At 48.6% G+C, this 27,421-nt stretch overlaps 1 protein-coding gene across 1 annotated transcript in view; it reads right to left on the bottom strand.

Moving 5' to 3' along the window:
* Positions 1-7,224: 7,224 nt before the first annotated feature.
* GLRX3 (glutaredoxin 3) overlaps positions 7,225-27,421 on the bottom strand; it is a 33,181-nt gene continuing 12,984 nt past the window's right edge. The window contains exons 3-11 of the mRNA XM_059398839.1: positions 24,480-24,554; positions 23,536-23,737; positions 18,110-18,282; positions 17,827-17,888; positions 15,495-15,552; positions 13,810-13,862; positions 10,701-10,740; positions 10,515-10,607; positions 7,225-7,464 (exon numbers count right to left, since the gene is read on the bottom strand). Of these exons, the coding sequence (XP_059254822.1) occupies positions 7,414-7,464; positions 10,515-10,607; positions 10,701-10,740; positions 13,810-13,862; positions 15,495-15,552; positions 17,827-17,888; positions 18,110-18,282; positions 23,536-23,737; positions 24,480-24,554 (807 nt within the window). The 3' untranslated portion in view covers positions 7,225-7,413. The remainder of the gene's footprint in view (positions 7,465-10,514; positions 10,608-10,700; positions 10,741-13,809; positions 13,863-15,494; positions 15,553-17,826; positions 17,889-18,109; positions 18,283-23,535; positions 23,738-24,479; positions 24,555-27,421) is intronic.

Here is a 27,421-nt window from a genome sequence, read left to right as displayed (position 1 = left end):
GTGGGAGCGGGGGGGCGGCGGGGGCGGGGCCTGCGCGCCCCCTCCCCGCGGGCCGAGCCTGCGCACAGCGCGGCGGGCGGCCGGGCGCGCACCTGTGCCCTGGAGGCGCCCGCGGAAGCCGGGGCGGGCCGCGGCGCGACTCCCGCGCGGACGTGCGGCTCCGGGCACGAGGGCAGCGCACGCGGGAGCGTTCCCGTCCCTGGGCGTCGACCTCCGGTGTGTGCGCGCAGGGTTGGAGGTCGGCGCCCCAGCCTGCCCCCGGGCGCGAGGACCCCGGAGGCCTTGCCCCGCGCGCACTTCCCATCGGACCGCGCCGGCCCGAGCACACTTCGGAGGAGGAGCGCGCGCCGCGTCCGGAGCGGCGGGGATGGGGCCTGGCGCGGTCACTGCCGAGCGACTTGGGCGAACTGGGCACTTGCTCCCCGCGGGCAGAGCCGGACCCTCGGCTGCCGCCGTGCTGGGCCCTCAGCAGTTCCTCCGTGCCCGGCCCCGAGCGCCCGGCCGCGCCTGGCCTCCCGCGAGAGCCGCCCCTGGGGCCATCGGCTGTCCCTCCTGCTGGACGCGGGGGAGGCTCGACCTTGCCCGACCTCCTGCCCCGCTCAGGGCGCGTTGCGGCCGGCCGTGGCCCGCGCAGCCCGACCCCGCGCCCTGCCCCGCGCCCTCGGCCCCCTGACTCAGGGAGGTCGGCGCCTACTCCGTGTCTCCGCGAGCGGGACGGCGGACTCAGGAAGGAGGGGACCCAGGGCCACCTCGCGGGTCCAGCAGCTCCCAGGTGACCTGGACCAGTTCTTCCAGCGCCGTTTCCCGAGCTGTGAGGCGGGGCTGGCGTCCGTGAGCTCTGCGGGGCGGCAGTAGCTGACCCTTCCTCACGGAATGTCGGGCCACTGTGTGGGGCAGGGGGGACATTTCTCGAGCGAAGAGTTTTGATAATTCGAGAGAAGCGGCCTTAGCAGGCAGTGGTTAGGCTAAGCGACTCTTGAACAGAATCTCTAGGGAAGAGCGGGGGGTGGGGGGTGTCCGGGGGTCAGGGATGGGTCCCCAGCCCCGCACTCCTCCGACTGCTTGCTCGGACGCAGAGCAGTCTTCGTGGGCCCTACCCAGCCCTGCACTCAGATGGTCCACGCTATTTTCATACTGTGTCACCGGGAAATTCTGATCGCACCTTTGCACTCGGGTTTTGTATCCAAGGCTAGTGGGATGATGGAGCGCGCCGTGGGACGAGGTGACAGTGCGACAGGCAGGTCCCCTGTGCTCCCCCACCCCACCCGCACACAGCATGCCTGATGCCGGTGGGCTCGAGATCCCAGTGGCCACCGCACGCGGAGGTCAGTGGGGCTCAGATCAGGGACAGGTGACTCGTGACACCTATGACAGAGCCGTGAGGACCACACAGTCCCAAGCAACCATGCCTTCCTTCCACTCAAACCAGAACTCGCCTCATTCACCAAAAGAAAACAGCGCTCTTAGAAACAGACGACCAAGGAACCCTGTCCCCTGAGTGGTCAACCCTGGGCCAGCCGGTCTGGTGCAGTGGGCCTCACGGACCTCCTCGGCCCTCGGCACCCCCGGAAGGCGCAGTACTGAGAGATCGTGCGCCCATCAAGGACTGAACCGCCAAGTCTGGTGTGTGCATCTTCCAGCGTTAACTCGCAGCTCTGCGCCAGCTGTGGCAACCCCGACGTCAGGCGTATTCCAGGGACACGTCGAATGCTCCTAGATCTGCATTTAAAACCACCATTGCATGATGCAAAGATGGACTCATGCTATTAATTTTTAGCTTTACTTAAAACGTTAAAATGCAAATTTTAAAAACTTTGAAAACTAAAAATCCCTTGTTTTAGCACCTCTAGGGGCACTTTCTTCCAGCTTGTTTTTTTTGTTTTGTTTTAAAGATTTTATTTATTTGACAGAGATCACAAGTAGGCAGAGAGGGAAGCAGGCTCCCTGCTGAGCAGAGAGCCTGATGCCAGGCTGGATCTCAGGACCCTGGGATCATGACCTGAGCCGAAGGCAGAGGCTTAACCCACTGAGCCAGCCATGTGCTTTTTATTTGTTTTGGGTTTTTTTTTTTTTTTAAGATTTTATTTATTTAAGAGAGAGAGCGCGCAAGCAGGGGAGGGACAGAGGAAGAAGCAGACTCCTGGCTGAGCACGGAGCCCACCGCTGGGGGAGCAGCTCCATCCCAGGACCCTGAGATCATGACCTGAGCCAAAGGCAGTCATTTAACCCACAGAGCCACCCAGGTGCTCCTTTCCTGCGTTTTGAACGAGGGGCCCAAGTTCTCCCTCTGCACTGGGCTCTGGGAATTACACAGCTGGCCCGGCGCTCAGGCCCCAGCCAAGTGAAGCCCGGGCTCCTTCCCAGCGGCAGGACACGCCTTGGAGAGCATTCTCTTACGCATCTGGAATGTGTTCTCTTGGGAATGGAGGGCCCGGCTGTTTGGCACAGAGGCTGACGGGGAAGCCCCAGCACTGTGCCCAGAGGCCACCCCTCCAGCTCTCCCTCAGGAGGGAGGGGTCTTTGAAGATACACAATCTCCTTCCCTGTTTAATTATGTCATGGTCCTTCTTGTAAAACATAACACACAGAAAAATACTATAAAATACTAAATTTAACTCCTGTAAAAATACTATAGGTCCCTTCTTCCCGAACAGATGTCCCCATTCAGGTCCAAGGCCTTGTTGAGAGGCTAGACTGTGTCTGACGGCAACACTTGCTCCTAGAGAGGAATCCTTACCAGGACCACAAGGCAGGCATCCCCCAGGCGACCCCCAGAAAGGGCAGGCTCTCCCTGTAGGAGTTCCTATGGGAGACTTGGAACTTCCCCAGATAAAACTTGGTGTTTCAAGGGAAGATTAAATAATATGATCTACAAATGATAACCATTTAGATAAAGGTGTGAGGGCATAGAAGCTCTTTATGGTCACAATTTGCCAAGGCCTAACAACTTGACACTTCATTTTTAAAAAGCCACAATACTCCTAAAATGGATGTAAAATTGCTGTCATTTCAGAAGCCAGCCTTCTGCAAGGAGACTCACAAGCATGGCCTCCTGGGGCTTGTGGCCTGCTCAAGCACAGCCGTGGGGCCTGGATCGGGTCCTGGCTCAAATTCTAGCTCCTGGCCCTGGAAACTTGCAGTAACGTAAATACACCAGGAGTCCTTTCCCAAAGGATGCTCAGTCCAAGATAAGCCAGTACATGGGGAGCCCAGGCACATGCCCAGCACACAGGCACATGCCCAGCACACAGCCTGGTCACCCTCCTGGTTGGGCACCTCTCTGTCCTCGAGGTCAACTGATGTCCTTCGAATCTGAACATCTCTAGGTAGCAGACAAAATGCCAGGGCAGGGAAGGGGGAAGGACAAGATTCTGAAACCAGTGTGGGGAAACCTCGAAACCTTGTCTTGGGAACTACCCATTCCAGGGAATGATGCATCCACAAGCTCTTGCAAGTTCTGTCCATCCCCAGAACCCAACATCTGAAACACGTATAAAACACTGAATTCATCTACAAAGAACCAAATTGCTTTTCTTTAGGGAAAAAAAAAAGGTTTGGATTTTGGTAATAAGTACCAATCGTCCAATTTAAGAAAACGGATTTTAATTAAAAATTAAATCAGAAATCGTGTTTCGTATTTCAGTCTTTTTTTTTTTTAATATTTTATTTGTTTGTTTGACAGACAGAGATCACAAGCAGGCAGAGAGGCAGGCAGAGAGAGGGGGGGAAGCAGGCTCCCTGCGGAGCAGAGAGCCCGATGCGGGGCTCGATCCCAGGACCCTGGGGTCATGACCCGAGCTGAAGGCAGAGGCTTTAACCCACTGAGCTACCCAGGCGCCCCTCATATTTCAGTCTTAAGCTTTTAACTCCCCTCTGACCACAGGACAGGTCTGCTGTGTGACGCCTTCCAAGGAGACAGGATGACCTGAGTCAGGCGCTTCAGATGTCCAGCCGTGGTTTTACTCATCAGTTAAACTTTTCAGGACTATGATGTAGTTTTAGGTTATTAAAGTGAGACTTTCTATTTATAAAAACATGCGATTTTTAAAAACCAATCTCAAAGAAATAAAAAATATAGATTACAAAAATCCATCTCAATTTCCCAACTCCTTGGTTCGATCTTTCTGGACTGAAAACGGAAACCCTGCTCTCATCCTTCTTGAGCAAGTCGTCCACGAGTCAAGACGGACAGGCCCGGAGTTCCTGACTTGGCGAGGCTCAGCTGTCCCACAAGGGGACAGGAAAGCGCCTCCGCTGCCGCACGGGCAGAGCCAGCCCCGCATCCTGTTCTCTTGCTCAAAGAGGGACATTTACGTCAACACAGCAACTCCTAACACACTTGCCTACCAGGCCTCCTTCAAGTCAATCCTCGAGTCCCTTGGTGCAGCCGGCAGGAGGAATTACCTGCTCTGACGCCCAACCGAGGGGCGGCTCCAGCGAGAGCAGCCCCCGCACCTCCCACACGCGTGAAGGCAATTTAATTGCACAGCCTCACTGGGGGAGCCTCGGGGTGGCAGTGGGCCTCAGCCTTAGGGAGACACATAATCCTGGAGGGGGACCCCCGCTCCAACCCTACGGCTGTGCCCTTGAGCAAGGTTTGACCTTCCTGCCTTCCTTCCTGCGCAGAATGTCCAGCTCCTCTCACTGGTTTTGTTTTTTCAATTTTTGGTTATGAAACAAAATCAGAGCTTAAAGGGGGTGGTGGTCCATTCCTATAGGCTTCTCAGGTGGGTGCCAAGTCCCTAAGAATGCTTCCCTTGAAAGGAAGTTCCCTCTGGTCCTGGGCAGACAAGTCAAGAGGAGTTACCCGCCCTTCCTCCAGGCCTTTCTGGAAGGGCGATCCTGAGAGTGCGGGTAACAGGCCAGTCACAATGCCAGCTGCCCCTTGTGCCCTGTAGGGACTTAACCGCCTGCCACAGCCCCTCAGGGTCCCACCGTGAGCTCCATCTTACAAGGAAACTCGAGCACTGGGCAGCTTACCGAGCACAGCTGGGATGTGCAGAGGGCCCTGCAGCCCAGACGCACACCCCGACTCCTCCAAAACATCCAAACTCACTAAAACCCTCCCACAGCACCTCCCTGGAGTCCCTACCCCCACAAGCTCCCAGCAAAGCTTGGACGAGGCAACATCCCAGTGACACGGTCCCCTTACCTAGAGGGCTCCACAGTCTCTTGAGCACTGGGAACAGCTTTCTCTAGGATTTGTAGATTGGAGACGGAGAAGATTTCAATTTTGACAAAACATTACAAGGGTAGGCTCCATTTTTATTAGAAAATTGGATCCAGGATTGCCCAGAGAAACTTAAGTTCAGTTGGGCCCAAGAATCGCTTGCCTTGCTCCTAAAATACACCTAATAATCAGGTTAAGGAGAGCTAAATCCGTTTGCATGGCTGAGATCTCTGACCGTTTCAACGGCTAGCTGGAAACACCTGTTAAGCAGAAATGTGTGCCACCGCCACTGTGACACTGCTGGAGCCAACGGAGCCGACCATTTACAGAATCCAACCCAGGGCCGACTCCCCGCAAACTCTGAACACTCACCCTAACTCAACCTGTGATGCTCCAGGACGACACCACCGGTTTCACACCATGCAAGTCACCCAGCGGGAGGGGAGGCCGTCCTGCCATGGGCGAGCTTAGACGCAATCAGAATCACCACCCCAGGCCCGAACGCTGTTTCCCAAATCGGAGATGGGCACTTGTTAAAACGTATGCGTTGTGTGGATTAAAATGTGCATTAGGGGAAAAAAGTAGCTTATCAACTCTGCAGTGATAAATTCTTGCTTAGGTTAAGGTGAAGCTAAAGGCGGGCTTGTTGACAGGCGGCACTTGCGGACCCAGCGAAAAGCGCGAAAGCCCAGCTCGAGACTGTCAGTGTGGGTCCCAGGATAAGAGAAAATCACGCACTTCTCCCCCGTGGTTCACGGCATCCCTGAAGCCAACCGCTTAATAGAGTTTGTTACGATTCATCTCTATCTACATTTTAAAGGTTTCATTTATGCAATGATTTGTTTTAAATGGAAAAAAGAAATTCACGGACCAGTGCCCAAAGGAGACCCATCTAATTACCCACCCTGGCGAGGAAAGCCACCACGACAGATGCAGTCTTCCGACAGGAAGCCCGGGGCCATGTCCGCCTTTAGGGTCTTGTGCAGACCACCCTTGGTCACACACACAGCACAGAAGTCGGCACTCTCCTGCACACCAGAGAATGGGGCAAGGGGTTGGCCGGGTGCTCGAGCCCTGGTGAGAGCTCACTTCCCTCTGGTTTCTTACGGAAACTGCTGACTTCGGCACCCTTTCCTTACTCGACCAGCAGACGCTTCGGTGGAGCCTCAGCCGCCCAGGCCGACAAGCTGGGAGAATCTGATGAAGGGACACGGTCGTGGCCACTGAAGTCGTAGAACCGTGGAGGCGAACTCAGCCACGAACTCAGTCGGCTTAAAGTGAACCCGACAAAGGCCTAATGGGGCAACTATTTTTTTTAAAAGACTTTATTTATTTGACAGAGAGAGAGATCACAAGTAGGCAGAGAGGCAGGCGGGGTGGTGGGTGGAGAGCAGGCTCCCCACCAAGCAGAGAGCCCGACGCGGGGCTCGATCCCAGGACCCTGAGCCGAAGGCAGAGGCCTAACCCACTGAGCCACCCAGGCACCCGAGACAACTATTTTTTAAACAGATTCAGGATCAAAACTCCTGTTGAAATTTTCATGGACGTCAGGTGTTCTCAGCCTATGCAAGGGCTGAATCAGTGCTTTCACTAGAATGACTGAAAGAAATTGTGGTGTGTAACACACCCTCGTGTCCAGCTCTTCTCCCGTTGTGAAGAGCGTGAGGCCAGGAACAGTCAGGAGCACGGATCGTCCTCTGCTAACACGTGCCCTGGGGCCTTCTGACGCGAGTCTCCGAATCAGCTGAGCCCTTCATCGCCTCTGCGGTCTCACTGGGGCCACATGCAGGGGCGCTGTCAGAAACGCATTTTCAGCTGAATTTCTCCAAGCTGCAAAGAGATCTTTGGCCATTGAGGGGAGCCACTGGTTTGGTCTATGAGCTATTCTAAATAGGACTGTGGATTTCAGACACCATCACTGTTCTGCATCTTCTGAAGCCTGCCTGCTTCTCAGCTCCTATCAGGTACCCACAGAGTATGAGAAAGAAATTTAAAGTTGGCTAATTACTATATATCTAACATCTATAAAAAAAGACCGCATTTTCACACAAGTATTTTTAATCGGATTTGAAGATGTTTATTGCATCCTGTTTGGTGAAAAACAAACAAAACATACATGTATTTAGCACAAGCTGGTGGGATACACCGAGCCTAACGGGTGAGCAGCGGTCTGAGAACGGAGTGGCGCGCGGCCCGGCCGTGGCGACGGTCTCCCGCAGCGCTCGGCGCCGAGCAGACGCTCCCTAGTTCTCTCCTTTCAGCACCGGCAGCAGCTCACCATTGTCTCTCAGCTCCTAACAACAAAAACAGAAAAGATAGTATGTACGCACAGAGATGAAAAACAGAAACCTCTGAACCATCCCAGACTGTACCCCGATCTGCGAACAAGAAACACTGGACGGGAATGAAACTCCCGCGCACCAGCACGCCGGAAGCAGGTGCCATGCCGTACACCAGAGCGTACCATCGCGCTACAAAAGGCACTCAAAACCCAAGAGCTCCTTCAGCATGAACGCCGATGACGATCAGAGCAACACAATGACGCCTCCTATTTGAACAACAGCAATAAATACGGGGGACAACCGTGAGCGACGCGCAAGCACGAATGTGGAAGAAAGCAGCAACGTGCTGGTCAAGGCCACGTGACACCTGCAGCCGCACGGGATCACGATTTCAGGCCAGCCCGGAAAGACCACAGTACTCGTACAAAGTGTACACATAAAGGCCAAAAACCACTAAAAACACATCAACATCCAGAAATAGTTTCTGCTTTCAGATTTAAAATTTGGAACACAGCTATCAAATTGAAAATGTGACAATAAATGGTAATTGAGACTTTCTAGTTTGAGATAAGCACTTAACTTGATGTCAGTATTCAGGTTCTTACTAAGCAACATGAACATCAATCAGTAAAACCACTAAAATCCATTTGACCGCCTCGCTGGTTAAACCCTAACAGGTATGATCCGGTCCTACAAATGCAGACCGTACTCGGCGATATCCTGAGATCTCCTACCACCAGGCTGCTAACAAGCAGGCGTCCTACGGCACTGAAGGAGGAGGCGGCACTTTTCTGAGCGCCAGACCTGGGCCAGGGCAGGGCAGGGGGGGCGGTGGGGAGTGGGGAGCACGCAGCTCGTGGCAAGGCCCGGCAGCCACAGCTTTCCTGGCTGCCCGAACTTCTGTGGGTCTGTGTCCCCTCATCTCAGGGCACTGTGAGGACGGCCTAGCACAGAGGCAGCGTGGCTGGCACGCGGTGGGACCCTCTTCACCAGCACCGCTGCTACCGGGAGCCGAGCTGGTCTGAACAGTCTCACCGTCTGGGCACACATTCTGCAGCAGGGCGCCGAGCACTGACCTGTTAAATCAGTGGCCGTTTTTCGCAGGACACCAGACTGACCGACTCACGGAATCACGGGGTAGCCCCTTTATCCAGCCCTTCCACAACAAAGGCTCCCGGTGCCCCGAAGGCCAGCCAGAACACACACAGCGGAACCCACCGACGTCCTGGAACTAGAGGTGAAGGACTGGGCTCTCCAGGAAACCACCACGTGGCAACCTGACCGTCCCCAGCTGTCTTCGCGGGGCACACGTTCCCGCTGTCCCACACTGCCAAATGTGAGTTTTTAGCAGGTGAACAAGAGTCCTCTAACGTCCGGATACACACCTACAGAGAAGTCGCCCATAAAGCTCAGCTTTAGAATTAAATGAGATTTATCAAGCATTATCTTCCCAAGCGTTAACAGTGGCTCAGGCAGAGGCTACAAAACACTCAGACGATAAAGGCTCCAGAGTATTTGGGGTTTGAAGACTGTTTGTGTCTTAAACAAATACAAGTACATATAACACAACAGATGCACATGCATTTTTGGTGCTTCTGGGCTACTCAAGAGCTACTATGTTCAACTTTTTCTTCTCCTCCAGGAATGAGACCCTTTACTAGGAAAACCACCTCACTCAGTGCCCTAAGAAGTGTGAAGTCAAACGAGGACCGCTGCGGCAGAGGGGCTGCGTGGGGAACCCGGCAGGATGAGGGGCCTCGGCGGCGAAGGGCTCCTGTGCCAGGGCGGACCAGACGACCCGGCCCACGGAGCTGACGTCACTGAGCGCTGGGCTGGGTCCTCTCACGTGATGAAAATAGAAGCTAAAACTTACTTGAAAACAGTGCTACTGATCACGTGCTTTCCACTTACAAAGTCAGACCTCTGCCCTCAGAGAGACTCTTCTAACCGGCAAGGCAAGCAGAAGGCCGGCCGGAGCACTGGACACGGGAGCAGCCGCTCCTGCCGAGGAGGTCTGTGCTCCCGGAGCAGAGCCAGGCTTCCTCCTCAGGCCCCGTCCTGGGCACCCCCACTCCCGCCCACCACTACCTTCCCCCACCACCACGATGCCCAGCTGGGGTGGGGGGTTAGAGGACGCAGAGCCGCAGCTCCCCTGTGCCAGCGGAGAAACTGCGCCGGGGAGCACACAGCTGCCATCGGGCGGGCGTGCCCGGAGGACAGCCAGGCCCACTGAAGTTCACTGAGAGTTTACGGAAAGCAAACCAAAGGAGTAAGTTAATCATCAAAGATGTATTCTCCAAACATGCTTACAACCTGACAGACCTAACCAGGTTTAAAGCATCTGAGACCAGAGGTGGACAGGAGATGGGCCACCGTGGTTTCGCCCTGTGCTCTGGGAAACCGGGGCCCTGGCTCTCAGATCTGTCACACAGCCGGCAGGCCAGGCAGCACTGGGAGTCCGGCCTCTGCCCACGGCCTGGTGCGCTCCTCTCCATCCCCCAAGTGCACACAAGGCAAAATGAAAGAACACGAGAAAATAGTACGATATAAATATAAAAGGACAGAACTTAAGGAGGAGCACAACATCCCTGTAGACAAGAGGGGCCCTGAGCGACACAGAAAACACGCAAGTATGGAACGTGCCAGCAATCCAAAGCAGAGGAGATGAGGAAAGAAAAGCTAAAAACATGGACTTAGCAGAGTGGGAGTAAAAATCAGATTTTGAATTTGGCCATAATTAGAACATGTCAGAATGCCAAGTTAGTTTGGCCCTGAGCGGGCAGTCCCTCAGGAGATGGCAGCGGCTGTACAGAAGGCCCCGCGGCAGGGGGATGACCTGACTGGCTCAGGGGAGGGTGAGGATGGTCTGATCCCGCAGGGGCAGGGAAAGAACACGGTACTACAGACACAGAAATGGTAACACCAGGTCAGAGATGACCGGACAGGAGGCCAGGAAGGAAAGCACTCAAGGAAGCCCCACAGTTACCTTTCAGTGTAAAAGGATAATTTTCAAACACGCCAACATTTCCGTCTTCCGGATACCAGATGAACTCCGAACTTACCTTAACAATATCCAGACCTCCAACAAGCTCCCCTTTCACATACAGCTGAGGGTACGTGGGCCAATTCGAGTAAGTTTTTAACCCCTGCCGAACCTACGGAAACAACAGGAACTCTGAAGCCTTACTGTAAGACCCTAAGGAGTAAAACTAAGGCAAAGGTCAAGAAACATAAAACATAGAACTTACTTCTTCATCCTCCAATATATCAAATGTCTCATATTCAACACTATAAAAAGGAGAAAACATTTTAAAAGGAAATAGTTTCATTAAACAAAAATTATAAAACCTATTTCATGTTTTAGAAACAGTCAAGAAAAGGAAAGAGTTTTGTTGCTCCTGACATTCACAGTGGACACTGGAAATGACTTTACTCTTCAATCCGTCAGGTACCCCACAGAACAAGTCAGCCCAAGATACAAATTTATTTGGATTTTTCTCTAGACAGTACTGGGTTAGACAGGGGTCAGCTAACCTTGTCTCAAAAGGCAAGACGGTCAACACACAGGCTCTGTCGGCCAGTCCACTGCAGCCGCTCACTGGGCTGCACCGCACGGGAGCAGCTGGCCAGGGCCGAGGGGAGTGGGCACGGCTGTGTACCAGTAAAACTGTATATGCACGGGTCGGCGACCAGCTGCAGTGTGCCAACCCGCAGGTCAGACTTGTACCCAAAGTAAGTCTGTCCTTAACACCGCATTTCTACCGCCCACCCCGGGGCTGCTGCTTCTGACCTACTAGCAGGTGCTCAGGGAGCAGGAGGGAGCAGCACTGAGGCCCACGGACACCCATGGACACCCACAGCTGGACCAGAGGCTCACTAGCCGGGACAACGACACCGCCAACAGACGCCACCCTACGGAGCTGTGCTTTCCTACGTGAAAATAATCAGACTTCAGCGCACAGGTGCTGCTCTCGATACGCAGACACCAGCGAGAACGGTCTGGCTTCACGCCGTATAAGGAACACCACTTGTAGAATGAGTGCCAGTCACTGCGTGGAAACCCAAGCACACGTACTCGGCGGGATGTCACCATCAGGTGGTCATGGAATCAGCGTGAGTGTCGCACCGATTCCCACAGGGAGACTGGGAATATGTGCAGTCCCCAAAACCAGCCAAAGCAAATGCCACATGTAAAAACTTCGATTTCCTTAAAACCCAAACCACCTTTCCAGGGAGATCCTGCTCACTTGTAAACAAGTTTCCAAGAAAATGGTCCATGGTGCAGAAAACAGTCAAAAACAAATAAATAAGTGCTCGCTTCGGCAGCACATATACTAAAAACAAATAAATAAGATGACACAATAAATCAGCACCAAGTAACAAAATAGGAATGTCTGAAAGAGCAAAATAATTAAAAGAAAAAAAGACCCAGTGGAGGCTGCCCTTCAAGGTGAGCTGAAGGAGGCAGGTGCTAATCTGGACAATGTCATAAAAGTGATGAGTTACAGAACCATCTCCGAGGGTCCTAGGAGGTACTGGGCCCGCGTGCGTGTGTGTGCGTGTGTGGTCATAATAGCCAATGCATCTCCTGAATGTTCTTGTACAGAGATGCGGTGGACACTTGGCACACAGCCCCTCAAGACATGTGTCACTGGGCCAGTGGAGGGAAAGCATCAGAGTGGAGGCGCCGGAACACAAAACCAGGAGCTCGTTCTCCGGCCCCACGGCTCTCAGCGAGATCAGTCTGGTCACACTAAAAAGCCAGAGAGGCTCCCGCCCCGCACATCACCGGTCCGCAGTGGGAGGACTCCATCTCAGAAGAAGCCCCTCTGCTCTGGGGCAGCCGGGCTTGCAAACCCAAACATCAAACAGACCAGGAGGGGTGGTGCAGAAAGCAACGTTCTGGAGGCCCTCCACCAGACACATGGGTCGCCACAGCCCGGCACTGCGGCACTCTGGCCTCACAGCCTTATGGAGGGACACCCCGAGGGGACGCACCGTCACGAGGGACAGGTGGACTGAGCGTACCATGCCAGGGAGCTATGACAGAGGGAAGACAAAGAAAGCAGGCCACAGAAACTGATGACCAGAACCTGGCCCGCCTCTCCAACGTCCACGGGCAGTGCGGAAGGGGCAGGCCGGAGCAAGACAAGACATCAGACTCTGCTCTGCAGATTGTCACAATCTTCTTGTGAAGAAATCAGTCATCTTGCTTTTTATGTCCCTAGAGTTATATTTAACATATGCTACACAACTGACTACTTTCAACCCTGCCCATGAATATCTACGTATTTCAGAGATTACCTTCCCCATAGCTTCATAGGTTTCGTTAATCTGATTAAAGCTATGGCTAGAATACTTACAATATTAAATAGAAGCTATAGTGAGAAAAGAAATTTTTTAAAAAGCCAAAACATTTGATAAACTCTATAGAACATGAGTGAAACATCTCCAAACAAGTGGTTTTGTTTTTAAGCAGAAAAATCAATGCAGTTTTCTTTTCTTTTTTTTTTTTTTTTTAAAGATTTTATTTATTTATTTGACAGGCAGAAATTACAAGTAGGCTGAGAGGCAGACAGAGAGAGAGAGAGGAGGAAGCAGGCTCCCTGCTGAGCAGAGAGCCCAATGCGGGGCTCGATCCCAGGACCCTGGGATCATGACCTGAGCCGAAGGCAGAGGCTTTAACCCACTGAGCCACCCAGGCGCCCCTCAATGCAGTTTTCTTAACTGTCAGCATGGCCAATGAGCAGACTGAAAAGCATGAACACAGCCATTTAACTTCCCCCACTTCTCAGATGCACCTAACGACCTCCACAGATGCCCCAGCCCTTTCTTAAACTGTTTAGAAATGAGAGTAATTTTAAGGAAAATTAAAAACCTGATACACTTTCTCTAAAATATCTTTACACATGTTAAGGACTTCCTTCTGGGAAAGCAGACAAACAGTAACTTTAATGATCGCCTTCTAAGAAGCTCCTTTATGGACCAACTGGTTGACACTGGCCAGGAAACCCTACTGTGGTCTGTTACATCATTCACAAAACACTGTCGCAAAAATAAAGGAAATAGCTACAGACGTAATAACTAAGAGGCATCAGAGGCAGGACTGGAAGGTGGGAATTTCTTTTTTTTTTTAAGATCTTATTTATTTGACAGAGAGATCACAAGCAGAGAGACAGGCAGAGAGAAAGGGGGAGCAGGCTCCCCGCTGAGCAGAGAGCCCAATGCGGGACTCGATCCCAGGACCCTGGGATCATGACCTGAGCCGAAGGCAGAGGCTTAACCCGCTGAGCCACCCAGGTGCCCCGAAAAGTTGGAACTTCTTAAACACACCATTTGAAACTAAGATTTACGTACCCAGTACTATTTAGTATTTCCAGAATCTGTTTGCTGAATCCACACTTTGCTTCCTAAATGCAGAAAAAGAAAAAAAAATGAGTTAAGATGTATTACATTTTCTATGCAGCCCACTGGCATGGTCCCATGGTACGTCGGTCACCAGGGTGGCGTGGACACACCCCAGCGCATACACACTCTGACCATCGGGGAGGACACGTGTCCTGGAACCTGACAAGCTCTGTGGTCTAACCTTCCTGAGTGGAGCCCTGACGCTCTCCAGTGCGACTCCTTCTCCATTTCACTCTCAACAGACGAGCTCAACTCACCTAGCCTTTCTGCAATGATGACAATCCTATCTCCCCGTCCCGAACTAGACAGTCAGTCCCGTTTTGTAAAATGTATCTTTATAGAGTACTGACTTTTTTTTTGAGATTATGGCTCTGCGACATGGCTCCTGTCGGGCCCCTAGTCCCTGCAATCGCATGGAGCTGCGAGGCCCCACATAAACTTCTCAACAAATGATTCTGCTTCCAAAGATATCAACACCAGCCAGACTTCCAGAAAACACTGGAGAATTTTGAGAATAAAAATTTGCTTTAAAAAATCACCAAGAAAATATAAAACGGTAACTTTATCCTGAGAAATATTAACTTCCTCTATTTTGTTTTAATAAAATCAGTGAACCACTCAAAGAATCTAGGTCCTACCCTAGTGACCCCAGGATGCGGAAACCTTTACCACCAGCTTCCCAGTCGCTACCTTCACTGTAACAGTTACACTACACTAGTTACGTTAACTAGTTGTTACGTTAACTCTCACCCTGGCTACCACAACCTCATTCTCAATGACCCCTGAGGCACCCATCCAGGTACACCGGGGCAGTGACACCCGGGGAGGTTAAGCGGGCCGCCGACACACCTGGGCACTGCCAGAGCCGCAGGGAACATAAATACGCGTTTCTCGGTTCCGTCAGCCTCGCCTCTCAGGGCTTTAGCCTCCCCAGTTCCGAAACAGACCACACTGTCCCCCTCTGCCCACCTCCGCAACTGGTTGCGAATAAAGGAAGGTAGCAGAGCCCGGTGTCTGGAGATCTCCGTTCCAGTCCAGGTACAAACGATCATCAGTTTTGCTCAAGCTGTTGGGGGGAGTGATCTATCAAACTTGATATTCAAAATGACGCCCAGCCAACATGTATCTTCATCCAAAAAGCTACGGGAACCAACCCACTGGAAACAAGAACTGCCAAACTGCTTCACTCATTCACCAAATGGTGCTGACCACACACGATGCCATGGGGCTTATTTCTCCAGTGCTCACTTCTTCAAGGGTGATCTAGGGCTGTGCACCCCAAGAGCTACAAGGCTCCCTGTACTCCGGAAGTATTGGGACCAAAGAGCCCAGTACAGGAGCCCACGGCCTACACGGGTGCCGGGACAGCAGCTAACGGCACCAGGACAGAGTGAACAGTGTTGACCAAGTTTGGCAGCAGAAAGAAATGCGCCCCACTGAGATGCTGACGATGAAGTCAGGCAAAATGCAGATTACTTTATTTGATCTCCATAAGCACCAATTAAGGCCTGGTAACTTCCTGATGCCACTACAGCTTCATTAGCCACAGCTAGGAAAAAAGATTTAAGTGTCCCCTTGTTGCAAATGTTAACATCGAAAGAAATTACAAATAAAACCAGTTTTGAGTTCCTTACCTGTTTGTTTCCTTTCATAAAGAGCATCACAGAAGCTTTATTTGTCAGTACTTTGAGCCTAAAGAGAAAAAATTGATATAAAATGGCTCAGCTCAATTATTAAACACCACTTTTGCTCCGCTTCAGGAGTAACATGCATATCTGAAGGAGAGCAGGATGATAGTTCACAGCTCTGAGTGGCATTAAACAAGCAAATGCACTGACATTTTCCTTTATTTCATTCACTCCCTGAGCCACCATAAAACACAATATGGCTTTTAAGGCAATGAATGTTCCTTCAAGTTGCAATTCAAGCCCATCAACTCACAGCACTAAAAAAATAATAATAACCAACTCAATAAGGAATTGTTCAAGAAGGGGCCATACACGGAGCCCACCCACCACTTCCAAAACCAGGATCTTGTGTGCTCCCTGCTCCACTGCGAGGCCGCACACAGCTCCACGCTCCCCAGCGCCCACGAGGTCACAGCAGCAGGGGAAGTGCCAAGGGCTGCGACACCCGGCAGCACCAGCGGCTCAAGTCCAGCGCCCCCACCCTCAGTCTGTGTCCCCCTGCCTGCCGGCTCTCACACCCCGCACCCTCGCTTGCTGCCAGGAGCGCCCGCTGTCTGTGTCTAGCCTGAGGTCCAGTCCGCCAGCTCAGGACAGTCTGCGGCATGAGAAGGGGCTGCTGAAGACCCTCCGAGCCCCGTGGTGGTCAGGCCACCGGCTCCTCCTCCCACTGGTGCTCTGGGTCACTCGTAGCTCACCCCCTCAGAGAACAAAGTGACCACAAACGAAGCACACAACTCGCTAGCTCACAGCTAGGTCACGATCACTTCGGAGAGAGTACTCTGGACTGACTCTCCGAAAAGAAGTAAGAAAAACGGCGCTGATCACCACCTGTCACCGACAGTAACACAACCATCTGGATCCAGGAAACCCAAACGTGTCCCTCCGTCCCACACGCAGAGACGTCACCAGACCGGAGAGCTCAGGCTCCGGCTCTCTGTGCTCTGGTGGTCCTTCAAGGGATCACTCTGAGTACACCGAAGACACATCCCTGTACAACCTCTCTGTGACTCTGGCTGGTTTAATTTCGGTGTCTGAGCCACGGGACAGACACGGCACGTCAGGAAGAGAGAGCAGGTGTGATGAAGACAGGGACACAACGACAGCAACAGTGTATCTGACAGAGAAGGACAGGCGGGAAGCAGACGCAAGCACACAGCAAGCACAGAGGATGTGGGAGGCTGCAGCGCCTCCACGAGCCGCCCAGGGGTATGAAAAAGAACGCGACTAGGTGCGCGCCTGGGCGACCCAGTCGGTTGAGCCTCTGACTCTTGATTTCGCTCAGCTCATGATCTCAGGGTTGTGAGATCGAGCCCCGCATCAGGCTCTGCATTGAGTGTGGAGCCTGCTTGAGATTCTCTCTCCCTTTGCCCCTCCCCCCGAAGAACACAACTCGGGGCGCAGTCCACAAAGGGACTAGGAGCATCACTGTCCTATCCAAAAGGCGAGAAAGGGTACAAATCATTTGAGAAAATGTGGCACTTACAGGTCAGTTTGACATATATGGGATACTACTTATTAATCAAGGACAGATAAACAAGGTGCTACTATAAACAATTTTAGAAATTCTCAAAATGCTCAATAGCAAGAAAATTCCAAGAGGAAGTTCCACCTTACAGGCTCAGGCCCAAACTATGAATGGCTGATACACTGATGTATCTCGAAATAAAATTCTTCTTTAAATCTCTACATTAATTCAAATTTATCACAATGAAGATCCCTTTAACCCTCCCTACAGGCCAAAGTCCGAAATTTCCATAAGACACACTCTTTAAAAGCTGATTGAGACCCTTCATAAAACAAAGACCGATTTTACAGCTCCAAAATGTCCTTGAATTCTCGGTTCTCGTGGTTAGAAAGGCGGTGTGAGACTCAAGTGTTGACGCGCGCCACACGCAAAGCTGCGCTCCTCACATCGGCACCCTTCGCGCTCAGCGCTCTGACGATGCCACCGGCAGGGACTGCTACCTGAGGCCCAGGACTGCTGGATCCCAGCTCCAAAACACAGAGAAAAACGGAGTTGTTCCACTGAAACAGTGATATTTCCATAAAAACAAAGAATACCCTCCACCTAATCATTAATTTCGTGTAAAAATTTCTCCAGTGCAAATGAGACCGTCCCAAGTTTGCATGACCAATCTGACTGCAAACAACACAATTATGCTTGGCACACAAAAACAAATCCCTGATCTATATGGAAAGAGCAATGCAAAAACCAAGAATTAAGCAATATTTTTAAAGTACTAAACAGTAGACTATTTGAAAGTTTTAAAATACTTACCTTTCCTCTAATTTCGGGGCTTTAGGGCAAATTGTATCTAGTTCGTCAGATGCTTCCAGCTCCTGAAATAAACCCAGGTCTAAATTTAAGAAAACATTCACCACAACAGAAATCTCTTTGTTTAACACAGATATCAATCAACTCATCAGAAATACTTCATATGCATCCCAGATTCATTTTTGTAAATGCAGAAATTAATTTATATTCTAGATTGATTACTGCACTTAGAAAAGTGATCTCTAAATGAAAATCCATCACAAAGTACAGACTTCTCAGCTCTAACCTTAATGACATCGAGTCCTCCTATGAGCTCTCCAGAAACATAGAGCTGGGGATAGGTAGGCCAGTTGGAATAGGTTTTGAGGCCCTGACGAACTTCTTCATCTGAGAAGATATCAAAACTGCTAAACTGAATATTATGTTTGTTAAGGATTTCCACCATCTGCTTGCTGAAACCTGCATAGGAAAAAGAAAATCAAGAACTTAGCTTCTTTCTCATACCCGTGATTTCATACTGCTTCACAGCACACATGAGCTACTGACCAGAGTCTGCCTGTCTCACCCACGACTTCATCAGCACGCCTATGCGGCACGTAAGGAGAAAAATGAGTTCCAAAAACCCCTTATCTGACTTTGAACTGTATCACGTGCTCCAGTATGGCTTAGTGTAAAGCACACTTTTGAGTCTAAAAGTCTGTACATATTTATCAATGTTCCTCTTACTCTTAGGCACATTTTTTGTTGGAGGGGAAACAAGTCTAGCCAGAAGGCCCGGGCACCCGCTCCGTCCAGCAGGGAGACGAGCAGCTGGGGCCTGCACCAGCTCCCTCGCTCCCTGCACTTCCCCACCAATCAGAGGACGGAGCCGGATGCCCCAGACCATCCCTCCCAGCTCTGCTGTCTGTGAATCTCTAGGAATCACCACTGGATGGAGGAAAGGCCCCACAGCAGCCATCATTAGCCACTCATTGTGCACACAGAATGGAAACCCAACTGTTTGGTTTCTAGTGCCTTGTACTAGGTCTGGGTGCCCGGTCCAGCTCTTCTCTGTCTTTTGCCATCTCTAATAGAATATATTAAAAGTCAAGGAGGAATGTGCTCTTTCAGTTGAAACTGGTGCATTGAATTTCAAACCTGTCTTCTCTGTTGTTATATAGGCACTGTCAACAGACTGACACTGTTCTTTCTCATCTGGTACCGTAACCTGACAGTCTCTTTTTTAAAACTATTTACATTCCCTAAAGTATGTAATGTGATTTTTTTTTACTGCACTGTAGTGACAATCTTATGTTCCATGATTTTATTATACTTTTGTGACACATTTTTGTCCTGTACTTTTTTGACATCATTTTCTGATTATGACATTAGCACTGGAGAGCGAGAGTGTGAATATCAGTCTTTGTAAATCTATTAGTCTTATCTGAAAAGAGGGTATTTTTCTTTCCATAAGCTAATTCTTCCCAATTGTTTTTCAATACTTTGTATCACGCCTCTCACTTTCCATCCTTCTTTTCAAACAGTCATAATTCACGAGAAAATCACCTGTTCTTCAGGGGCAAAATTTCTGCAGGATTTCATCAGCCTTTTGAAATAAAATCAAATCATAAAATTCGGTGTAAGATTAATTGCAAAAATGGGCATCACCTGCTGTCATGCAAAAACACTTCTACTCTTAAAACCTGGATGTTTTACTGAGCTCCAGACATTTTTCAGATCTACAGTTTATTGAGATGAAGCACTGGTATTTATTTGTACAGCATATAAGTTGCTGTTCCTCCAACTCAAGTGTTAAGTTCATGTACAGCCTGAAGTAAAACACTGATTCTGAGATTTTTTTCATTCATCTGGGAGTTCATTAGTAAACAGCTAACGGCTGATTGCTGATGGTTATTCTGTTGCCAATATATTAACTCATTTCTACTGTAACTGGCTGCGGAAAAGCTTTATTTTAGCTTTAGGCAATTACATGCAGACTAGAAAGATTGATGGGTAATGTTTCATTTTTAAGGGTTAAAGTAGCAGACTGGAAATGTTATGCTTAAGGATAAAATAGTGAGAAGTCTTCCTACCAATAACACAATATTTACACACTTTTTTTTTTTTTTAAGAAAAATGCACACATGCCATAGAAATATTTGCAAAAGGGAGAACCACGTTTAGCTGCCGCACAACCAGTGCTTCAGTCCACGGTTGTCTGTACTCACAACAGGAGGCATGAACAGTGCACTGACCTCAGCCAGGCCAGCACTATGCAGTCCCAGTAAAACCCTAAAACCCACTTCTGAACCTACACTGCTGTGTCTGATTGAAAAAGAAAACCCCACTAAGGGGGACTTCTCCTGCAGAAGAAATGTCTGTCCCGTGGTTCCAATGTCCTTTGCTTCGCTCAAAGTCTTGTTGACGGAAACGAACACAAGAACTCCCCAATAGCGTCATTAACCGGTGCGCTCGAAGACTTGACATTCTGTTCAAAAACACGGACATCTCGGTGCTTCTGGAAAATCTGCCTAAAACATGAGCGCCCTCTCTCTCCTGTCCTCCTGAGGAACACAGAATAAGGATGATCTGATTCTTCAACAACAGACACCACACCCTATCAACGCACCAGGCTCATAACACACAAACACACTTTTCTGCCGGTAGAGCCCAAAAGGAAAACGATGGAGACAGGGTCGAGCTGAGAGCCAGCGGGCTCCACAGCAGACCCTGAAATGGCTTTCAGGGCTTCCTTGAGAAAAAATTTAATGTTACTCACTAATGGTTTTTGATTAATCGAAAGCAAGGTGAGGGCCAGCTCATCAAAACTCACCACAGCCCTACTCCACAACGGGACCCAAGGGAGCCCTGGGTGCTACCGACGGCAGGGCCTTCCTCGGGAATCTTGTACGAAACATGGAAATACCAGCCAGGTGCGTCTATGAGCACGAACGGCTGCTGATTCTATAAAGGAGACTCTGGCTACCCTCCGTCTCCGATGTGCCGACACAAGAGCAACCCCCCCTCCCCTAGCAGCGCAGAAAGGATGAGAGTGAAAGTCAGGTGCGCCCGCGTGAGAACACAGCCGGAGAGGCGGACAGCTGTGTCGCGGGCACAGAGAGGGGGAAACGGGGCCAGAGACGCGTCAGTGAGGGAAGTGGCAGGGCAGTCACAGCAAAAACCCCTTCCAGCTGATCCTTAAGTAGATATTTTTTTAAAGAATACCTACATTCTAAAAAGATCTGTTGACCCTATGTCACATATTTACTACCTCTGACAGAAGGTACAGAATGATGCTGTTACAGAAATCAGGACATTAGGAAACAGAATCCTGTTAAAATGTAATTCTAAAAATGATTAAGAATAGGAGTGCCAGGGGGGCTTAGTCAAGTTAGTATCCAACTCGTGATTTGGGCTCTGGTTATGACCTTGGGGTCGTGGCATCCAGTCTGCTGTCGGGCTCTGAGCCCCTCCCTCTGCCAATCAATCAATCTCTCTCTCTCTCTCTCTCCAAAATAGAGAAAATGTTTTTAAGAAATTACAAAGAATAAAACAAGTACTTGTTTGGAATGGAACTGTAACTGGTAAATCATATATATCTAAAAAATTCTTTCAAATTCCCTAATTACATCTTTTATTATCTAAATGTCTATAATATACTGTGTTTTTCAGAGTGTTCTGACATGTTATAAAGCTTCCTTTTTATTCTACCTTATTTATAGTCTTCTAAATGTCAGGCAGTTAATATACAAATGGCTAGAAAAATATTATACATTAAGTCTAATAAAAAGGTAAGCAGGAAAATGACTATCTCTAAGCGTCATTCTAACTTACTTGAATAATCATACAATACCTGATCTGAAAAGGATCTCCAAGACCGGCTCCAACCCCAACACCAGCAAAGGAAGGACTGAGGGCACAGGGAGGGTTACTGACCGGTACCCACATCACCAGGGCAGGAGCATAAGGTGGTGTTGGGATGCAGCTCACCTGCACGGACACGGGCCACCTCGCTTCCCACCGCAGCGCCTCCCCGCTGCTTAGCAACTCTTCCCAAGCTGCACTTTAACCACCTGCCTGTCCTCTCAGGCTCTCACTCAGAAAGGCAAGAGAGAAGGCTCCTGTGCCAATCCCAAGAAGAGAGGACTCGATGGGTTTTACTGCAGGCTTACGGGGAAGAACCTGTCCCACGGGCTCATCAGCATCTGACAGCAGTCACCGCGGTTCAGGACGCAAGGAAGGCACTGAATAAAACCCATCACACTCGTGTTGTCAGTCCCTGTTCTCAGGTCACCACAGAAAGTATCAGAAATGTTCTTCCTGCCTGAGAGAAAGTAAACCAGTTGCAACCACTATTAAAAACAAACCAGCACAACAAAGGCCGGCTGTTGCTATCTGGGCTTAATTCTAGTAGAAATGAAGTCTTTCTTTTTCTTTTTTTTTTTTTTTTTAAGATTTTATTTATTTATTTGACAGAGAGAGATCACAAGTAGGCAGAGAGGCAGGCAGAGAGAGAGGGGGAAGCAGGCTCCTCCCTGAGCAGAGAGCCCAATGTGGGGCTCGATCCCAGGACCCTGAGATCATGACCTGAGCTGGAGGCAGAGGCTTAACCCCCTGAGCCACCCAGGTGCCCCTAGAAACGAGGTTTTTCAACATATAAATAGCAGGCATTACCTGATATGTAAATAGTAGCAAGGACATTTTTCAAGTAGAACTGAAAGAAAAAGGAACCACTTCTTTACCTTTTTAAGACAGGCCTCAAGATGAAACTTTATTTTTAAAACTAGACTTTCATAATCTAATATGTAATTTGCTAACCATATAGGGAAGAACTTACAATTAAATTTACACTGGAAGCTGGGTTGTTTTTATAAAGTCACACTGGACACGCAGTAATTGGATCCGTAGCACATTCTATTTTACTGCTGCGTATCTTAATAAACTCCCTCCTGTACAGTTGAAACAAACACTCTCAGATTCTCAACAGCACCATCAAAGGGCATTAAATGCTCAATTATGAAGCATAATAACGCTGCACTAGGCATAGTAAAAAGAAAATAACATAAACCCAATACCAGAGGGGTCGAATAAACTCTAAAACTCACTTAAGGACAAAATTACAAGCATATATGTACAGAAAATAAGAGTGACTATAAGCCACAGAATTCAGAATCTTTCCATTATTAGCACCTATAAGCAACAGGTGAACGCTGCAGTCACATAGTTCGACTCTGGGACAAGAAGGAAGGTAAAAGCACAGGGGAGACAGGAACGCCACCAAACTTCTACATATTTTTAAACTGCTGAATCTGGATGACACGAGTCGAGAGAGACTGCTAAGAAAGCTAGGGAACTGTTAATAGCAAAATGAACTGAGCAGACAAAAGGCCCATTCAGGTGACAGCAACGTGGTGGCTGGAACCTAATCCCAACTCCGCTCCAAGGTGACCTGATCAGCCTCCCCCTCTTCGGGTATTTATGTAAATAAAACAAAAATCTTCAATCAGATGATTTCTAAGATGCCTCTGGGTTCCAGCATTCTCTGTGTCTGCTGCACACGAACTCTCACCACCACACGACAGAACGCCAGTGGGAATTACAACTCTCCGGATTTTCTAAAGGCACCTCAGCACAGGTATAAGAGCGACGGACAGAACAGAGACGGGCACCTGGCCGCGCCCCCACTCGTAAAGCACCCGTTCAGTGTGTGTCCTTGGAAAAGCAGCTTCTTACCACAGCGCGGCTCCTGTGGAGTTCCTTTCATAAACAACATGCAAGGGGCGGCGTGAGTTAACTTCTTCAGGCGAAGGCTGAGATCTTCTCTAGGGTGCTCGTTACCACTGGGTGGGAAGGAGCCGCTAGATGCATGTCGCTGAACTTTTTTGGTCAACTCAGGGGCATGCGCACCATCTAATCGGTCAATTTTCTGAGAATTCTGAAGTTAAAAAAGTCGTTTAGAATATGTGTGGCAATCTTTCATCATCCCTTTTACGATCCAAAATTTTAACAAGTATGAACTCACAGCTCTAGCCAATTTGTAAAGGCGTCAAAGCTATTATTAGATATGTCTTTTAAAACCTGATTACCAACTGTCAGATGCATCTCAATTTTAGAAATACATAATTGTCTTCTGTTTTCTCTTTTTGTAAACATACTAGGAGAACATCACTACGCCTCAAACTCAAACCGGATCAGAGTGTGACCTAAAACAGAAGAGTTCCCCTCCCTCACTGGGACAAGTCTATCACTGGGTATAAATGCGGTACTGGGGGGGGGGGGGGACGTGGTAACACTCCCGGGTGCCCTAAAGCACAGCTGTGCACCTGCTTCCTAAGAGAGTCATTAATCAAACCAGGACCAGCCAGATGTTCCATTACACCCAGGCACATGCCCTAATTAACCAACTTTTACGCAATTCAGGGAACATTCTGAGTCTACAGTCAAGTATCTGGATTGTTGTCTAGAACCCCCAACTCTGACTGCCCATGTCACTTCTTCAGGATCCCCAGGCCAAGCTTCGGCGTCAGTGCAAACACACAGAGACTATGAGAAGACAGGGCACAGCGAGGAACAACTAAGTGCTGAATGTTCCGGGATCGGGGAGAGGGAAAAGGGACCAAGCAGAGCCCCGTGGCCCACGACAGATGCAGGATCTCTTGTGCCATCTTTATCCTTACCTTGAAAAACAGAAAGGTGGGAACAGAACTAATTTCATATTTTTCAGATACTTCAGGAACAGCTTCAGCTTCCAACTTTAAAATAAAAGAATTTAAAGCTTGATTATAAAAAGGTCCTTTTTTTTACTACTTCAATATGTAAATCAGCTTCACATGCATCATCCCTTCAAGTTGTTGATGTTTTTAAAGAGTAGGGAAGGAAAGTTTATGACACATTTACATTTAAATGAGACTCACTGGGCCTGTGTGTCATCACTGAGTCTGCAGTGTCAGAACAGGTTCAGAGGTTTTTATTTTGTTGCACATTTCAAAAGATGCCTGGAGGCTGTGAATAAAATTTTTGGTGCACTAGTGACCTAGTAAATTCTCAATCATATGCAGCTACTACTATATTGGAATCCATAAATCACTGACCCCAGTTATGTCATGATTACAGCGCTTATTTTCTGCCCACAGCAATTCTTGCTGTTTGCTCTATTGACGGATTTCAGGAGGCAGTACATCACGACTGACAGCTGTAGCCTTCTGCAAATTATGGAGCAAAAAGGAGTATTTCTTCAATAAACTATTGATGTCTGATAAATTTTACCGTTAACTCCTGCAAGGCTGCCAGATGCTAAGCAGATACCTTGCTAGGCTATTTGCTTCTGGGTCTATTCACACATTTAAATGCATTTTAAATAAGATGACTGCATTCTGCTTGGTAATCTCCTTGAGGCCCCTCAACACGATCTGATGTGTATCTGACATATGAATTTTAAACATGTTTAGTAACTCAACTCTAAGTAATTAGAACACAATTCCTGTAAGCTATTTATGTAGGACTTTCTCAACCACACACTTTGAGAAAAACCAAGACATAATATTATATCCTTCCCTCATAGGACTGTCAATTTAATATAAACTCTTTAAAACCAATAAAAATCTGTATTCACATTATACCTGTAGGAAATAAAATTTATTGATAAATTATATTGTTAAAAGATTTAAAAATATATATCCTGTATTTTTCCAGGAATGAAAGATTTCCACTGGGCTTGAAACACTATTTTTACCTAGCACTCCCCCGATCCAGTATCTATCCATCCCAGTGAAGCCTGACGGTAAGTGGGAGGCAGAGTCATTTGTCTCTGCTTCCTACCTTCCATTTCAAATATTTCTTGGGTGCTCTTTTCCTACTTTATTTTTTTTTCTTTAAAACACCTTTTTGAAACAATATTTTTAATTACTTTCATTTTTCAAAATGTACTAACGTGAAAATTATATACATTTTAAATCAATATCCACTGTCCAATAAACCTGGAAAAATGAGCAAGGAGAAGACAAAGCATTTGAAGACAGCTATTTAGAACATACTTTCTCAAAGTTTTTAAAACTTCTGTGTTGTTTTCTTTCATACAATTGCACACTCAGACCAAAGACGAACAAAAAAGGCAATGATTAAGGTGGTTCATTATTTTCTTTCTTTCAAATAATCTCTCGAGGGCCCACCACACTTTGGCACTGGGTTAGGCTCAGTTACTGTCCCCAGCTGTGGTACTACTGGACTCTAACCACAAAATAAGACAAATTTTAAAAAGGGGCAATACTAAGAAGAGAAGGAAAAAAAAAAAAAAAGAAACCCACAACATAATAGTCTTAACCAAACCAGACAGGAAGCATCGGGACTCAAAAACACAGGCCTCTCTGTGGCTAAAAATTGGCCTGGTCTCATGTTCCTGCTGGTTTCCAACAGTCTTCCTTAATGACAATTTTCCAGAAAATTTCAAAAAATTTTGAAATTCCTAAAGCCAGGAAGATCACCACATGCACCTCTGGCAAAGCAGCTCCTAGGAAGATGTGATCTTAGTAAGACAGCGGTGACATCTTAGTAAGGCGGTGGTAACAGACAAGTTCCCCCGAGCACTGGCCAGCAGTGCCACTGAAGGCAAACCCATTCCCCAGAACATCAAGGGTACCTGAAGTTCTAAAACCTTTGCACACTGAAATTCGTTGGGAATATTTTTACTGGATGTAAAACAACATGACAGTTCTATCAATAAAAATAAAGAGTACTGAACACTGACCTGCATTCAGAAAAGACCAAAGGTCACGAGTTAACAGCAATCTTTCCTGGAAAGCCTGCCCAACACCACAAACCATGACAAGCCCTTTGCAGACAATGGCCTAAATTACTAAATTAAAACCTGGAAAGGTTTTAATTAATACGTAATGGTGGCTAGGTAAAGACGTAACTTGTCCACAGACACACGGTTAATGAGTAGTAGAGCTAAGAAACAAACACAAGTTTGCTTGACTATAAAACCTATGCTTTTTTCACTATATTGTGGTACACTTTTTCTACTGGATCAATCAAAAATAAAGATGAAATTTCAAAGACAGGATTTATACATGACTTGAGCATCCACCAAACATGAACATTTTCAGACAGCATGCTTTTTGGTGGGAACCACCTGCTTGCCAACCATGACTCTCGAAGTCGGACACTTCCCCTGAAGTCTGCTTTATGTCTGTGGAGCGGGGTAAAGAGAGGCAGGGAGGTGTTACCACAGCAAGGGAAATCCAGAAGCAGGGAATTCACTGCCTCCAGGGTCACCGAAGACCACTAAGACAGTAACGGTTAGTATCTATGACTCATCTAGGTCAGACACTGTTCTAAGTGCATTCTGTGTACTCAAGGCACAATAACAGATGCTGTACTATTAGGAAGTTATCACACCTAACTTCCAGAAGAAACTGGCACTTAACAAGGTTAGGTAAGTCAGCCAAGATTCCAACACCCTTGAGTGGTGGAGCAGGGCAAGTATGCTCCAGAGCCAAGTTCTGCTCTCCACGGCCATGCTGCCATTTCAGCAAATGCTCTCCTCATTTTACTGCCTTTTCAGTATCATCCATGTGACCACACCCACCTTCTCACCAAGCCTTCACTTGGCTTCCCATTG

This window comes from Mustela nigripes, chromosome 4, assembly GCF_022355385.1.
Source record: "Mustela nigripes isolate SB6536 chromosome 4, MUSNIG.SB6536, whole genome shotgun sequence".
Taxonomy (NCBI): domain Eukaryota; kingdom Metazoa; phylum Chordata; class Mammalia; order Carnivora; family Mustelidae; genus Mustela; species Mustela nigripes.
The sequence above is the reverse complement of the archived record's forward strand: the minus strand, read 5'-3'. Positions and strand labels throughout refer to the sequence as shown.